Source organism: Protomyctophum parallelum (genome assembly GCF_964188405.1).
Source record: "Protomyctophum parallelum genome assembly, chromosome: 5".
Classification (NCBI taxonomy): domain Eukaryota; kingdom Metazoa; phylum Chordata; class Actinopteri; order Myctophiformes; family Myctophidae; genus Protomyctophum; species Protomyctophum parallelum.
This window is the reverse complement of record NC_139702.1, coordinates 44,695,632-44,710,878: the sequence shown is the minus strand read 5'-3', so window position 1 is coordinate 44,710,878 and position 15,247 is coordinate 44,695,632. Positions and strand designations below refer to the sequence as shown.

Genomic DNA, 15,247 nt, shown 5'->3' with positions numbered 1-15,247 from the left:
GAAGGTAGGTCTGACAGAAGACTTTTTATTTATTTTAACGTCAGGCCTATTTCCCAGAGTATAATGTGTCAGTACTAGTGTTCCTTGTTCCTTGTATTTACTGTACCTTGCTTGTCTGGTTACATTTGGTAATGTGACATAAGGCTTTAAAAAAAAAGACCATTGAAATTGAAATTCAATATTGATGATGATGATAGTTAAATGGAATAGATTTATGTATGCGACTTTGTTATAGTCCGACGGTACATTATGTTAGGAGATGTAGTTGGCCCATGGGTGTTGTAATGTTTTCTAATATGCCCCCCTCTGAAAAAAGTTTTGACACACCTGTCCTAAATAATGGTCTGTCTGTCTGTCTGTCTGTCTGTCTGTCTGTCTGTCTGTCTGTCTGTCTGTCTGTCTGTCTGTCTGTCTGTCTGTCTGTCTGTCTGTCTGTCTGTCTGTCTGTCTGTCTGTCTGTCTGTCGATTCCTGGATCGCTGCCCTCCACACTCTCCTATCTATAACATCAGGTTCCAGAGCTCTGCAGTGTTGTCAGCCAAGCTGTCTCACCGCAGTACGTCTACATAGGTGGTACACTTCTTTCCCCTCCTGGCTTTGCCCTGGGTTAGCTCCCTTAGAGTCAATTTACTTGCGCCTAGTTCTGGGCGCCTGACGCAGTGCCCTGCCAGCCTCGTCCTTCTCTCTCTGACTTTGTCCGTGACCCGTGGTAGGTCCCCATCTCTCTCTTTAGGTCGTCCTCAGACGAGCTCTCCATCGTCGCCTCCAGTCATCCCAGTTCTCCATACATTTCTGATGCGGTCCGTCCATGTGACACCTAGGGCCATTCGTAGCATAGACTCCATCCAGGGCTCTTTCCTCTACTGTGGGTCCATGTCTCGGCCCCATACAGCAGTACTGACTCCACTGTGAGGGTCCATGTCTCGGCCCCATACAGCAGTACTGACTCCACTGTGAGGGTCCATGTCTCAGCCCCATACAGCAGTACTGACTCCACTGTGAGGGTCCATGTCTTGGCCCCAAACAGCAGTACTGACTCCACTGTGAGGGTCCATGTCTCGGCCCCATACAGCAGTACTGACTCCACTGTGAGGGTCCATGTCTCGGCCCCATACAGCAGTACTGACTCCACTGTGAGGGTCCATGTCTCGGCCCCATACAGCAGTACTGACTCCACTGTGAGGGTCCATGTCTTAGGCCTAACAAAAAAAAACATTGGTTTCCGGTTGCCGACCGACTCTATTAAATATGCGTGACCCATATTATTTTATTGGCATTTAGTGAGTGTCTGGAGTAATTTCTCTCCAGAAGCCCTCGAATATGATGGAATATGATTCAAGATTATTGTGATTATATGGTATCGCATGCTCAATTCCCCCCCCCCCCCCCCCCCCATTTCTTTGATTTGTGGGACCAGGGACAGTAGTGCTATTTCGGGACTGTCCCACGAGATGCGGGACGGGTGGTCAGCCCACCCGACACGATTGTGGTGGTCCCCAGGTTGCTCTTATATAGTCAGAATGGTGGTCCCTGGGTCAAAATCAGTATACATTATATACGAAAGTGGCATGAACAGTGAACAAATTGCTGGTGAGAATGATACCGCAGACTGTAGAGCAGAGGGCGAAGAGGTTCTTAATGCTTAAAGAGCACACACACGCACGCCCGGACGTGCGCACACTCTTTTCAGGGACAGGTATGCTCTTGGAAGAATGCTAGACATCTATTTCAGACTTGTTGACACGTGTTGTTTGGGTGTGTACGACTGTACGTGTACACACACACACACACACACACACACACACACACACACACACGCACACGTATATACCTCAATACCTGTTCTGCGGGTAACGTTTCTCACATCTACATGTGATTTGTTTTTGTGTGTGTGTGTGTGTGTGTGTGTGTGTGTGTGTGTGTGTGTGTGTGTGTGTGTGTGTGTGTGTGTGTGTGTGTGTGTGTGTGTGTGTGTGTGTGTGTGTGTGTGTGTGTGTGTGTGTGTGCGTGCGTGTGTGCATGTGTGTGTGTGCACGTTCACATCTGTGTATTGAGAGAAAAGGAGGAAGTAGAGAGAGAGAGAGAGAGAGAGAGAGAGAGAGAGCCTAACCAAGGCTCCATTAGGTTTGACTTGTACACTCAGAGTTCCTACTCTCACTTATATGGTCATGACATGTGGGTCATGACCAAAAGAATAGAGCGCCTAAGTCCTGACGTCACTCGCTCATCCCCTGGTTCATGGACGTTTTTCTCTATGGAGAATAACATGGGGTCATCTTTAAATCGTCTCATATAAGCCAACAATGACCACAATCACCTGCCAGTGAGGAGCCCCCACCGGGAGGACGTACTGTTGCGCAACAAAGTACTATCCTAAAATGTTGAGTCCTCACAACTATTCAGTAATACGATCTGTGCGTGTGTGTGCATGTGAGTGTGTGTGTGTCTGTGTGCGTGTGTGTGTGTGTAATGTTATCCTGATCATTGATTGGGTAGATAGACCACAACTGAAATGGTATATCTTTGATATTGATTGGCTGACAGACAGGCAGCTTTGTTGATCAGAGAGGACAGTTGACAGTTGATCCTTTGAGCTCTATTGATCAGAGAGGACCTTTTCTTTCAGATCCCATGGAGTGTTTCTGAAAGGCTGCGGGCGGCGCTGCTGATTGGTGGACTGCTTTATGAGAGAGAAACATATTGATCACATTAAAATGACATTATGAAAGCTTTCCATTAGCGATGCAACTGACTAGGAATTTCTTACAAGTGCAATCTTAAAGGTCTGGTGACATATTTTTACCTTTTTTAAGGTTTTCTGGTTTTCTTTGAACATTAAGTTGATTTTCTGTGGTCTGAGGTGGGGGCGGAGGGAGCAGGGGGGGGGGGGGGGGGATTTGCAAAGTGCCAAAACATGCTGAAATACGGCGTTTTTCCATGACATTGCTTCTGAAGAAGCTTTATACCAGCTTTAGGCCTTTTTGCTTCCGGATTTTTGACGGCTCTTGCAGTGATTCTGAAACATTCATTTCAGGGCCACTATAGTTCCACACTCACTCTAGAGAGCTACTATAGTTCCACACTCAATCCAGAGGCCCACTATAGTTCCACACTCACTCCAGAGGGCCCCTCTAGTTCCACACTCACTCCAGAGGCCCACTATAGTTCCACACTCACTCCAGAGGCCCACTATAGTTCCACACTAACTCCAGAGGCCCACTATAGTTCCACACTCACTCCAGAGGGCCACTCTAGTTCCACACTCACTCCAGAGGGCCACTATAGTTCCACACTCACTCCAGAGGGCCACTATAGTTCCACACTCACTCCAGAGGGCCACGTTGCATATTACTGTCGTAGCAAAAATAGCTGATCTACAAGCTCAAAAACGCGTCACAGTGTGACGCGTTTGTAGCTTGTAGATCAACTAATTTTGCTATATTTGAATTGAAATCCTGAATTATGTAATGCTATATGTTTGAATTGGAATCCTGAAACATAACCCTTTGTTTTTATACAAATACATTGGACATAAAATGAAAGACAATAACATTTGAATACTACTATTAAAGCGCGTCATGTTTGCATGTTTGGAATTGTAACGGCTGAAATCAATACCATATTAACCTGGGGGCCACATTTAAGACATGGTGGCGGGGCCGCATGTGGCCCCCGCGCCGCCAGTTGCCCATGCGTGCACTAGAGGATGGTCATGCCTGAGACTCTGTATCTAGGCTGTGGTGGAGAACACCTCCCCATGCGTGCACTAGAGGATGGTCATGCCTGAGACTCTGTATCTAGGCTGTGGTGGAGAACACCTCCCCTCTCTCTTGACACTCAGGACTGGAGGCCTGTTTCTGACCCCAAAACCACCATGATTATCTTGCAGTGCATGTGAGTCCGGCTTTAACCCATTTTGGGCGGGAACCCCTTTTGGTGTTTTAAGCATTATGTTATGCTTTAGCTATTGAAAAATAGCAGATCTACAAGCTCATAGCGTGGCACAGAGTGCCGCGCTACAAGCTTGTATAGGTCTGCTATTTTTTTAAGAAATCGTGAAAATGTGGCATAAATCTTTGAATACTGTATATATTCTTTCAGTGTGAGCATTTTTAACTCAAATCTTTGCTTCTGGGGGGGTCCCTGGAACAACATACGTTCAGATGGGGGTCGGCGGCCAATTACATATATTTTTGCGGGTTCTTGACATGAAAATGTTTGAGAGCACTGACATAGAGGTTTTTTCAGACATTTGTAAAATTGTTCCCAGGTAAAAATGGCTTAAGGACCTAGATAACTAGATACTGGATCAGAGTATACTGGCCCAAATACAGCTACGAGGAACATTGTTCTAAATATCGTCTCTGTCAGATGGAAACCTCATATGTCCAAAACGTACACCATTATTTAACGTTACTGTCGTTTTTCTACAATTCCATGTTTATCAAAATAACAATTCTTCTACATCCTCTAATTGTGTAGACTTCTTGTAAAAGAAGTAATGCAGATGTGTAACAGTAATGTAACTCTTGAGAGCGTTTGGTTTCATTTTACGCTCTCAAGAGTTAAAAACCTATAAGGGTCCATTTGGTTACCAACTTCATCATTTAGCTGGGGACCACCTGGAACCCCCTCAAGGACCACTGGTTGAAAACCACTGCTATAGTGTGACAATGTAGTGTTTGATCAAGTAGCAGGCTAGCTATAGAGGCATTCGTTTACTTAAATACGTACTTAAATACTGACTGAAAATAAACTAAAGTTAACCTTTGTAGATGAGAGGTTTCTGTCCGACAGCAGTGGAATGGAACCAGGACACAATTCCACAGAGTCACCCGAGTGCTGTGTAATGACAGACGAGGGGGGGTTGTGGAGTGGTGTGTGAGACCCACTACCTTTTATTTTGGGGTTGTGGAGTGGGACATTTGGAATATAGTTTTTTTTTATTGGCCTAAAATATTGTCTATAATATATACATTCATGAATCCACTTGCTGACCGGCTGTCAGTATTGAGCAATTTGTTTTATAGGGGGTTATATGCATGTCACCATACCATCCACACTAAGTGCAGACGTCGAGTATACAGACTACAGTGGACGATTGGGAGAGAGTCTGCACTTCTGACGCAAAGTGCATTCCATAGTTTTGGAGCCAGAAGGGAGAAGTGTGAAGCGTTGTCCCGGCGTCTTTAGTGAATGAAGGTACTTCCAGCTTCCCTGTGTCGGCTGATCTGAGCGCTCGGGAGGGTTTGTAGGGTGCGATCAGACTTGCAAGATATGGGGGAGCCATACCTTTGGTTGCTTTGAATGCCAGCAGAGATTTGTACACATACCGGTATAGGCCAGTAAGGAGAGTTACAATAGTCATGTTTTTACATGACTGATGACTGGATAAGGAGCTGGGCTGACTCCTGGGTGAGGAAGGGTCTGATTGGCTGACTCCTGGGTGAGGAAGGGTCTGATTGGCTGACTCCTGGGCGAGGAAGGGTCTGATAGGCTGACTCCTGGGCGAGGAAGGGTCTGATTGGCTGACTCCTGGGCGAGGAAGGGTCTGATTGGCTGACTCCTGGGCGAGGAAGGGTCTGATTGGCTGTCTCCTGGGTGAGGAAGGGTCTGATTGGCTGACTCCTGGGCGAGGAAGGGTCTGATTGGCTGACTCCTGGGTGAGGAAGGGTCTGATTGGCTGACTCCTGGGTGAGGAAGGGTCTGATTGGCTGACTCTTGGGCGAGGAAGGGTCTGATTGGCTGACTCCTGGGTGAGGAAGGGTCTGATTGGCTGACTCCTGGGCGAGGAAGGGTCTGATTGGCTGACTCCTGGGCGAGGAAGGGTCTGATTGGCTGACTCATGGTCCTGGGTGAGGAAGGGTCTGATTGGCTGACTCCTGGGCAAGGAAGGGTCTGATTGGCTGACTCCTGGGTGAGGAAGGGTTTGATTGGCTGACTCCTGGGTGAGGAGGAGTCTAATGTTATAGAGTGTAAACCTACTACAGGATGGAGTGACAGCTGTGATGTGTGCATTTCAACAACAAGGGAATTCAATTCAACGTCCTTTACACAGAACATTAAGAAAAGGAAACACATTTTATACAATGACATTAGGATTAGTGATGCACAATATAATCGGCAGCATATCAAAATCGGCCATAAAGATGCCATATGGGTACAGGATCGGTCTGAAAATAATCCAGATTATTTTCACAGATATTGATTACGCAATAATAATGTGACCGTCATTATATGGCTCTGTCGCTTTTGTTTTGTGTATTACTATAATGTTTGAAGGCAGCATAATCCGTAGAATATCAGCAGATGTGACCCTGCAAATATTCTGAGATCTGGATATCGGTCATGATTTCATAATCGTGCAGCCCTAATTGCATAAATGGAAATAAAATAAATTCAAATCACACCTGTGTGAAGTGAGTGGCGCTCTTATCATGCTATGATTAGGTGATGTAATTTTGATGTAAAACAAACTGTGTAGAAACCAAATATTAAGTTCTCTTTACTGCTATCAGTGCCGGAAGTGCTTCAAAATAGGAGCTCTGGGTGGCCGGGGTTGTCTCAGCGCTTTTACTCTGAAAGCCATGACCCGGAAACAATCTACTAAAAAAAGTTGACTTTACATTGCTAGCTTACATTGCGATCATTTTAATTTATACGATATATGATCCAAAAAGCGTTCATATTTTGGGGGAGAGACGGATGAGGAGCAGAAATGAAGCACCAGCTTATCGATCTGTTCATAACCACGGAGAGCGCCCTGGATTAGGAGATACGAGTCATTCTTTCCGCCGCGCTAACATGTAAATCAACGGTAAGCTAATATGAGCCCCAGAGCGTAGCATACAGCAGCCGAAAGGCGAACGGGCCAAAAAATAAAAGGAAATTTTCTGAATATTCTTATCTCGCCCCGTATCATTGAGGATGCGCTAGGACGTCCCTAGACGTTTAAGGCTCAGCTCGTTTTTAATCCTTAAGACGCCCAGGGACATCTTACGTACAGAAACAGTTAATGGGATTTAATGTTTGATGTTAGGGACAAGATGACGTAAATGTTCCCTTCATTGCTAATGGCATTTATAAAACAAACATTAAACCTTTATATAGGAGGGGCTAGCGCCCCTCAAAAATACCAGATAGCCTCCAATTACAGTGAAGAAGAGAAAATAAAAAAAATAAAAGTATCTCGTGACAATAAGGTGAATGTGAAATCACACACAGTCCCATATCGTAAACAACGGCCACATCCCCTGTACTGCATGCAGCTCAGCCAATAGGACTGTCAACAGAACGTAGGTGGGGGGGAGGGGCGGGTGGGTGCATCTTTAGGGCCCGGTCGCGGTTGCTAGGCGACAGACCAATGACAGGTCACTGCTGTGTGTGTGTGTGTGTGTGTGTGTGTGTGTGTCATAGCATTTAGTGTAGCTCTTACATGTCTTCTCACATTTGAATGTTCTCACTCTGATCTGTACCCCTCTCTCTCTCTCTCTCTCTCGTCCCTCAGTGACAGTAAATAAATTCAGTTCTCCTCCCACACACACAGCCTCAAACCCAGCTGTGTCCCCAACCCCCCCCCCCCCCCCCCCCCGAGCCCCCTCCTCCCCCCACTCGCCCACACACCTCCCTATGTGTCATCCCTACATCTCTCTCTCTCTCTCTCTCTCTCTCTCTCTGTATTGTCTATCTGTATGTTTGTAGTCTGTATGCTTCTCTGTCTGTTTATGCGTGCGTGTGTGTGTGTGTGTGTGTGTGTGTGTGTGTGTGTGTGTGTGTGTGTGTGTGTGTGTGTGTGTGTGTGTGTGTGTGTGTGTGCGTGGTGTGTGTGATGTGTTATATTAATGTTACATAAGAGTATTTTTATGCCATGTAGATTCATTCAGTGAATGTTCAGCCATTATTATGTTACATTATGTTCTGTCTTTTTCTGCAGCTATATTTAGATGTTAATGTTTTTTATTCGTTTACAGATGTATCTATTTGTGTACAACCACCATTCCTAGAAATAGCAATCTATAGATATAGATAGATACATAGATAGATAATATGTGGTACATTGAAAGGATACAAACTACAGGATATGTCTATATCTAAATTAAGTTTTAGCCTTTGCATACGTTTGTGAACCAGAAGGGAGAAGAGTCTTGGACGTGTGGAGCGTTGTCCAGGGTGTTTTAGGGAAGGGAGGAAGAGTCTAGTACGTATGGAGCATTGTCCAGGGTGTTTTAGCGAAGGGAGAAGAGTCTAGGACGTATGGAGCATTGTCCAGGGTGGTTTAGAGAAGGGAGAAGAGTCTAGGACGTATGGAGAGTTGTCCATGGTGTTTTAGAGAAGGGAGAAGAGTCTAGGACGTATGGAGCGTTGTCCAGGGTGGTTTAGAGAAGGGAGAAGAGTCTAGGACGTGTGGAGCATTGTCCAGGGTGTTTTAGAGAAGTGAGAAGTGTCTGGGACGTGTGGAGCATTGTCCAGGGTGTTTTAGAGAAGGGAGAAGAGTCTAGGACGTGTGGAGCATTGTCCAGGGTGTTTTAGAGAAGGGAGAAGAGTCTGGGACGTGTGGAGCATTGTCCAGGGTGTTTTAGAGAAGGAAGAAGAGTCTTGGACGTGAGGAGCATTGTTCAGGGTGTTTTAGGGAAGGGAGAAGAGTCTAGGATGTGTTGAGCATTGTCCAGGGTGTTTTAGGGAAGGTAGAAGGAGTCTAGGACTTGTGGAGTGTTGTCCAGGGTGTTTTAGGGAAGGGAGAAGAGTCTAGGACTTGTGGAGCATTGTCCAGGGTGTTTTAGAGAAGGAAGAAGAGTCTAGGACGTATGGAGCATTGTCCAGGGTGTTTTAGAGAAGGGAGAAAAGTCTAGGACGTATGGAGCGTTGTCCAGGGTGTTTTAGGGAAGGGAGAAGAGTCTAGGACTTGTGGAGCGTTGTCCAGGGTGTTTTAGTGAAGGGAGAAGAGTAGGACGTATGGAGCGTTGTCCAGGGTGTTTTAGTGAAGGGAGAAGAGTAGGACGTATGGAGCGTTGTCCAGGGTGTTTTAGTGAAGGGAGAAGAGTAGGACGTATGGAGCGTTGTCCAGGGTGTTTTAGGGAAGGGAGAAGAGTCTAGGACTTGTGGAGCGTTGTCCAGGGTGTTTTAGTGAAGGGAGAAGAGTAGGACGTATGGAGCGTTGTCCAGGGTGTTTTAGTGAAGGGAGAAGAGTAGGACGTATGGAGCGTTGTCCAGGGTGTTTTAGGGAAGGGAGAAGAGTCTAGGACGTGTGCAACCACCTTCAGTGTCGATTTCAGCGTAGGCATACAGTCTATTTAAAATAATTCGGTTAGTTGTAATTGTAATATTTCTGCCTATAATGGCGCCAAGTTGAATGTGGTTCAATAAGGAATCAAGGACACACACACACACACACACACGCACACACAGTGTGTTGTGACAGTGGAACTCGAGGGAAATGGCACCAGTTGCACACAGCTTCATGAATACGTAATGAGCCTGTGAATAATTAACGAATCATGACTGTCAAGTTCAACGCGTGTGTGTGCGTGTGCGTGTGTGCGTGTGCGGCCATGTGCTGGTGTAGTTTTTGCACATCCTCAATTACCAGGCTTTTACCACTCCGTGTGTGTGTCTAGTCAGGGGGTTAAGGTTCAGGTTAGGTAAGTAAGTAGGTCGGAAAGGCTTAATGTCGGTATCAGCTGAGATTGAGGGAGTCTGTTCCTGTAACAATGTACTACACCAGGGGGTGTCCCAACCTTTCTCTGATACCACAGATTATAAAACTAGAAGCTCGTTGCGTCTAACAGGGCTAGGGTTGGGGGGTCACGGAGGCACAGTCGGTAGTGCCTCACAGCTGGAAGGTCCTCATGGGTTCGATTCCCGCTGGGGACGCTGTGGGCGCTGCTGGGGGCGTGTTCTTTCCTCCGCGTCATCAGTGCCCATACCCGAGGCGGGGTTGGCGAAAGGATCCGATTCCCGATCCGATTCCGATCATTTGATTTTGAGACATGCCGATACCGATCTTTATATTTATATATGTACATGTAGGGTGGACCAGCACCTGTCTCTGTATTTTTTTGGAACATTTTTTTAAAGAAAACTTAATAATTTTAACACAAATCTTCTCTTCTGTTGTAGCACGTGACCAAGTGACGTTTTGTCATATAAACACAACTACAAAACTACAAATCCTCTCCTCTGTCTCCACAGTGTGCTGTTTCGTGGTCCACAAACGCTGTCATGAGTTCGTCACCTTCTCCTGTCCTGGAGCGGACAAGGGACCCGCCTCTGATGTAAGTGTACACACACACAGACACACACACACACACACACACGGCACGAGTGCAGCAACGCAACACTCTTCCATGGGCTATAGACCGTAAGGCTATGAAGCGATATAGCACTAACGGGAAACGGATAAGGGATCTCTTAAAGGCAATGGCACGTGGACTCGTGATTGGTTTTATTATTGTAACAGTGGTGTTTTAGGGATTTAGACAGGTAACCAAAACACCATAGTCATTCACCGACCAGTGTAACATGATCTACGTGAGTGCTTTACATTTGGACACATTGTTGTTGTACATTATGTAACTATACTGCTGACCAGGAAGTGTGTGTCGGTCCGAATGAGCAGCGTCTGTGTTTTAAAGTGATTGAGTTGTCACTCAGTCTTGAGTGGCGTAACAAGACAACACTGTGCTTCAACGCAGGGCGCTACAGAGTGGTGTAACCAGAGCCATAGAGTAAGACAGAGTTACGACATCTCCGTTCACTTCATGGGGCTTCAGTCCAATGGCGGCTCTTCTACATAGACTTTGGCAAAGAGCATATCGGACAGTGACGAAGTCCAGAATGCATTGGACTCAGGCCACAGCCCAGCTTTAATGAGCTTAAATCCGATGGCCGATTATTGGAGCATCTGGCTATGGATTGTTTAGACCAGTGGTATTCAAACTTTCGGGAGGGGGGGGGGGAGGCAGACAACAGACGGACAAACGTGCATGGGGCAAAAACAGGCCTCCCCAGGTAGAGCTGCACGATTCTTGCTCTTAATGTGAATCTCGATTTTTCCTTCACAAGCATTAAGATCACGAGTGTGTGTGTGTGTGTGTGTGTGTGTGTGTGTGTGTGTGTGTTGTTAGTGGAGGTTAAATATTGACTTCTCTGTCAGTGATTAAATGTTGTGCTGATGATTTAGCTGTTATTAAAGATGACGAAGTCAGCATTCAGCTACACTGTGTGCGTGCGTGCGTGCACTCTCATGTATTTTATTGTTTTCCAGTCAATGATTGGTCATCCTTCTTGCCCTCTCTCCTCATGTTATTAATTACCCATACACACACACACACACACACACACATACACACACACACACGATCTGTGCTTTTTGCTGATCACCAAAAATGCTGTTGTGAGTCACTGAGAATGCACTGCCGCTTTCGTTAATGAACACGCACGCACACACACACGCGCACACACACACACACACACACACACACACACACTCGTCATATTTCGCTGTAGGGGTGCAGCATTTGTTGTAGCCAATTATTTGTACCCCTTCGTTATGCCAATGGTCACTCGCGTTGCCTGTGTGAAGCAATTTCACTCTGTCATGGAGCAACGAAAGCTCTGATCATGAGTACAATTTTAAGCGGAAGTGGAGCCTCCTCCCCACTTACAGTCACACAATGTTATCCTAATATATCAAAATCATCCAAGCATAGCTTGCTGCTTAGCAGAAATGGAAATGAAAAAAGTATGTTTTTGTGAACCGGAAATGGCACCTTCCTTACTCTGATTTGGGGAGGTGTAGTTCCAAGACTATATAGCATTCAGAGATTATGGAATAGTTGTCTGGCTACGCGAGACTACTGCTGTTGTATCCTACTGACTCACCTGCCAGTGAGGAGCCTCCACCGGGAGGACGTATACAGTTGTATCCTACTGACTCACCTGCCAGTAAGGAGCCCCCACCGGGACGATGTAGACCCTCCGAACCCACTCCACCTGCCCAACATTCCCCACTAATCTCGCAGATCTACAAGCTCACAATTTGTTGCATCGTGACATGTGGTGAGTTTGTAGATGGGCTGTGTTTTGCTATTTTTGTACGACACCATTGCACAAAATAGGGCTTCTCCGTAATTAGGCCTTCTCCCTATGCACACGCACGCATGCCACACACACACACACACACACACACACACACACACACACACTCACACGGCCGTGCACACAGACTATGAATCAGCAGACTGTCACAGTACTCTATGTGGTACAAAGGAGGAGGCACTACTGTATAAATTATACTGATTAACGCTCTTCACTCCAAAGAGTCCCGGGCTGCACCGTTTGGACTTTTATCCACAGCCTTTGATACGTTGGATCATGATGATTAACACGGAGGCGTGGGGATACAGGGCTGTCTACAGAGACTAGAGCGTTATCATACTGAGGGTCTTACAAAACCACTATACATAAATAGAAGCAGTTTCTCTGTGTGCAACAAGTGAAGAATAGGTTCATGCAGCATTTATTTTTATCCGTAGATGATTATGGTGATTCTCTGCAACACGCAATCTCATCTTCCTTCAAAATGTCACAGGATTTATCTCAAACTCGCACACACATACTGTACATACGCATGCTCATGTGCACACACATACGCATGAACATATGCACACACACACACGCACACAATTCTTTCTGATTATATGAGAAGATTGGTCATCCTTGCAAAATGGCAGAATGGAACATTGGTACCTTTTGTATTTACAAGGCCATTTTACATGAATCAACGTCTGATTGTGGGTTTGCTGCAATATCGGTCGCTGTAATATATATATTTTTTTATCCCACGATTTTGTAACCCAGTTTTTCACCCAGTGTCAATTATCTAATGTAATCCTGGTTGCTACACTTCCTCTGCCAACCTGGGGCGGTAGTGGACTGACCTCATGCTTCCTTCTATGCATGAGGAGTCCAAGCTGCTTCTTTTCACCTGACAGGGGGGAGTTTCCCTGGTTGGACGTGTGCATGGAAGGAACACGTTATTCCGACCAATTCCTTTCCGCTCCATCAGGCGCGCCGGCTGGCCAGGGGGAGGTAGGGCTGGGCGATATGACGATATATATCGTATTTTCGATAGAAAATGTCTATCACGAAAAAAAAGCTATATCGCTTATATCGCCGTTTCGCTTTACGGCAGTATTTTACGTCACAGCGCTTATATACGGCATGCCCAGCAGCCCACCGCGCGCACTGAAAACAGTGAGCCAACACCTTTCGGATGTCTTCTCTATTATATACTCTAAGGCCAACACGACCACAACACAAGCCGAGGTGGTGCTTGCACCTAAAAGAGGGAGATGATGATGATGGCTGACGAGATTCAGAGCGGTGTAAGGGGCACGTTCGGAAATACCACACCGGAGCGAACTCATCTATCAGTTTGCATTGCACAGTGCGCCTAGTGCGCTATTTCCGAACGCGCCCTAAAGTAACCGGTCATTCACTGTTATAAATGCAGGTTTCATGTTGGGTCAAATTGATAAATTGCGTGAGCCACGCATGTTTTACACAGTTGAACAATAAGCTTGTCCGTCGTCGGGTGCACTGCAAACTTCTTCCAAGACGAAGACGTTCCTCTTACCTGTGCAGTCCTCCTGCTGCGTCTGTCTTGTTTTTTTTTTGTTTTTTTTAAAGATATTTTTTTGCGGCTTACGCCTTTTATTGATTTTTTAAGGGACAGATAGTAGGCTGACAGGAAACGGGAGAGAGATGGGGGGATGACATGCGGTAAAGGCCGTGTCGGGTTCGGGAGTCGAACCCGCGGCACACCGCGACTGGATCACCAGTCCGGTGCCCAGACCGTTACGCTACGGCCTGGGCCCTGTCTTGTTTTATTGTTCCAAATAAATTATTCCATTTGAAAAGTCCTTAATTCAGCAACAGCTTACAACAACAACACAAGACGCTGACTTTGTTGTGATCATCAAAAAAAAAGGAAAAGAAAAAGCCCCACTCGTCCCAGACTCCCATATACGCACAGCTGTGGGCATGGAGAGTTGACGACAAGATCGCGTTCTCTCTCACTCTCTCTCACTCTATCGCCTGTAGTCAATTAAACATCGTTAAGCTGCCCAACGTCTTTAACAAACTAAACTATAACTACAACAGAACATGTTGATTCCCTATACAGAGCTTAAATGAACTGAAACAACTGTAGTGACAAACTGTGACATGAGATATTTATTTTTTCCTTAAGCCAATTTAATGCAGACACAGGCCTGTACTTCTGTGTCTGAATGGCAACGTCTTATTTCTTTCTTTTTTCTTTTTAATTGTCATAATAATAATTATTATTAATTAGCTGGTTAATAGCACCTTTCATGACATGAAATGCAGCTCTCAAAGTGCTTTACAGAGCAATGGAGAAAAAAAGAAAAGCAAGGCAACGACATTAAAAAACAAGCAGTGATGCAATACAGTGAGGACATGAATAACAAAAAATAAAAGATCAATTAAAAGCAATGTTGTAGAAGTGGGTCTTGAGCTGTGCTTTAAAAATGTCTACAGAGGCTGAACAATTGAGTTCAGCCTCTAATTATTATTATATACATTTTATTTTGTAATATTTTTGTACTTGCTTTGGGCCTGTCTGTGCATGGGAAGGGCATCAGTATTATATTCATATAAGTAGACTGGATAATGTGAATTTAATTGTTTTTTGAGTGGTGCAACCATTATAGACAGCTATGTGTGTCCCTGTCCCTGTATCCGAGCACGAAATAGCATAACTATTGTCACCACCAAGTGTCACTGTTGTGCAGCCTAACACAGACAGAGGCCAGGGAGGAGAGCTTGTACAGTACAGTACAGTACAGTACAGTACAGTACAGTACAGTACAGTACAGTACAGTACAGTACAGCCCAAGTACAGTAAAGTACTCGACCTGAACAAAAATCAATTCTTTTAGATAAAAAAATAGGTATCGTAAAAAATATGCTATATCGTGAGTATATCGTTATCGTGATAAAATAAATTCTATATCGTGATATGAGATTTTGTCATATCGCCCAGCCCTAGGGGGAGGTAGTTTAGAGACCAGGATTACTGCATTTTTTTGTGATGATACCTACCTTAGGGGACACGGGGAGAACATGCAAACTCCACACAGAAAGGCCCTTTCGCCAACCCCGCCTCGGGTATGGGCACTATCAAACCCAGGACCTTCTAGCTGTGAGGCGACAGCACTATACTG

General features: G+C 45.5%; 1 protein-coding gene across 3 annotated transcripts in view; it reads left to right on the top strand.

Moving 5' to 3' along the window:
• Window positions 1–15,247, top strand: part of LOC310859002 (protein kinase C beta type-like) — a 56,449-nt gene that overhangs the window by 12,191 nt on the left and 29,011 nt on the right. For all 3 annotated transcript variants that reach the window (XM_083765352.1, XM_083765353.1, XM_083765354.1), the window contains exon 3: window positions 10,188–10,270. In XM_083765352.1, coding sequence (XP_083621478.1) covers window positions 10,188–10,270 — 83 coding nt within the window. The remainder of the gene's footprint in view (window positions 1–10,187; window positions 10,271–15,247) is intronic.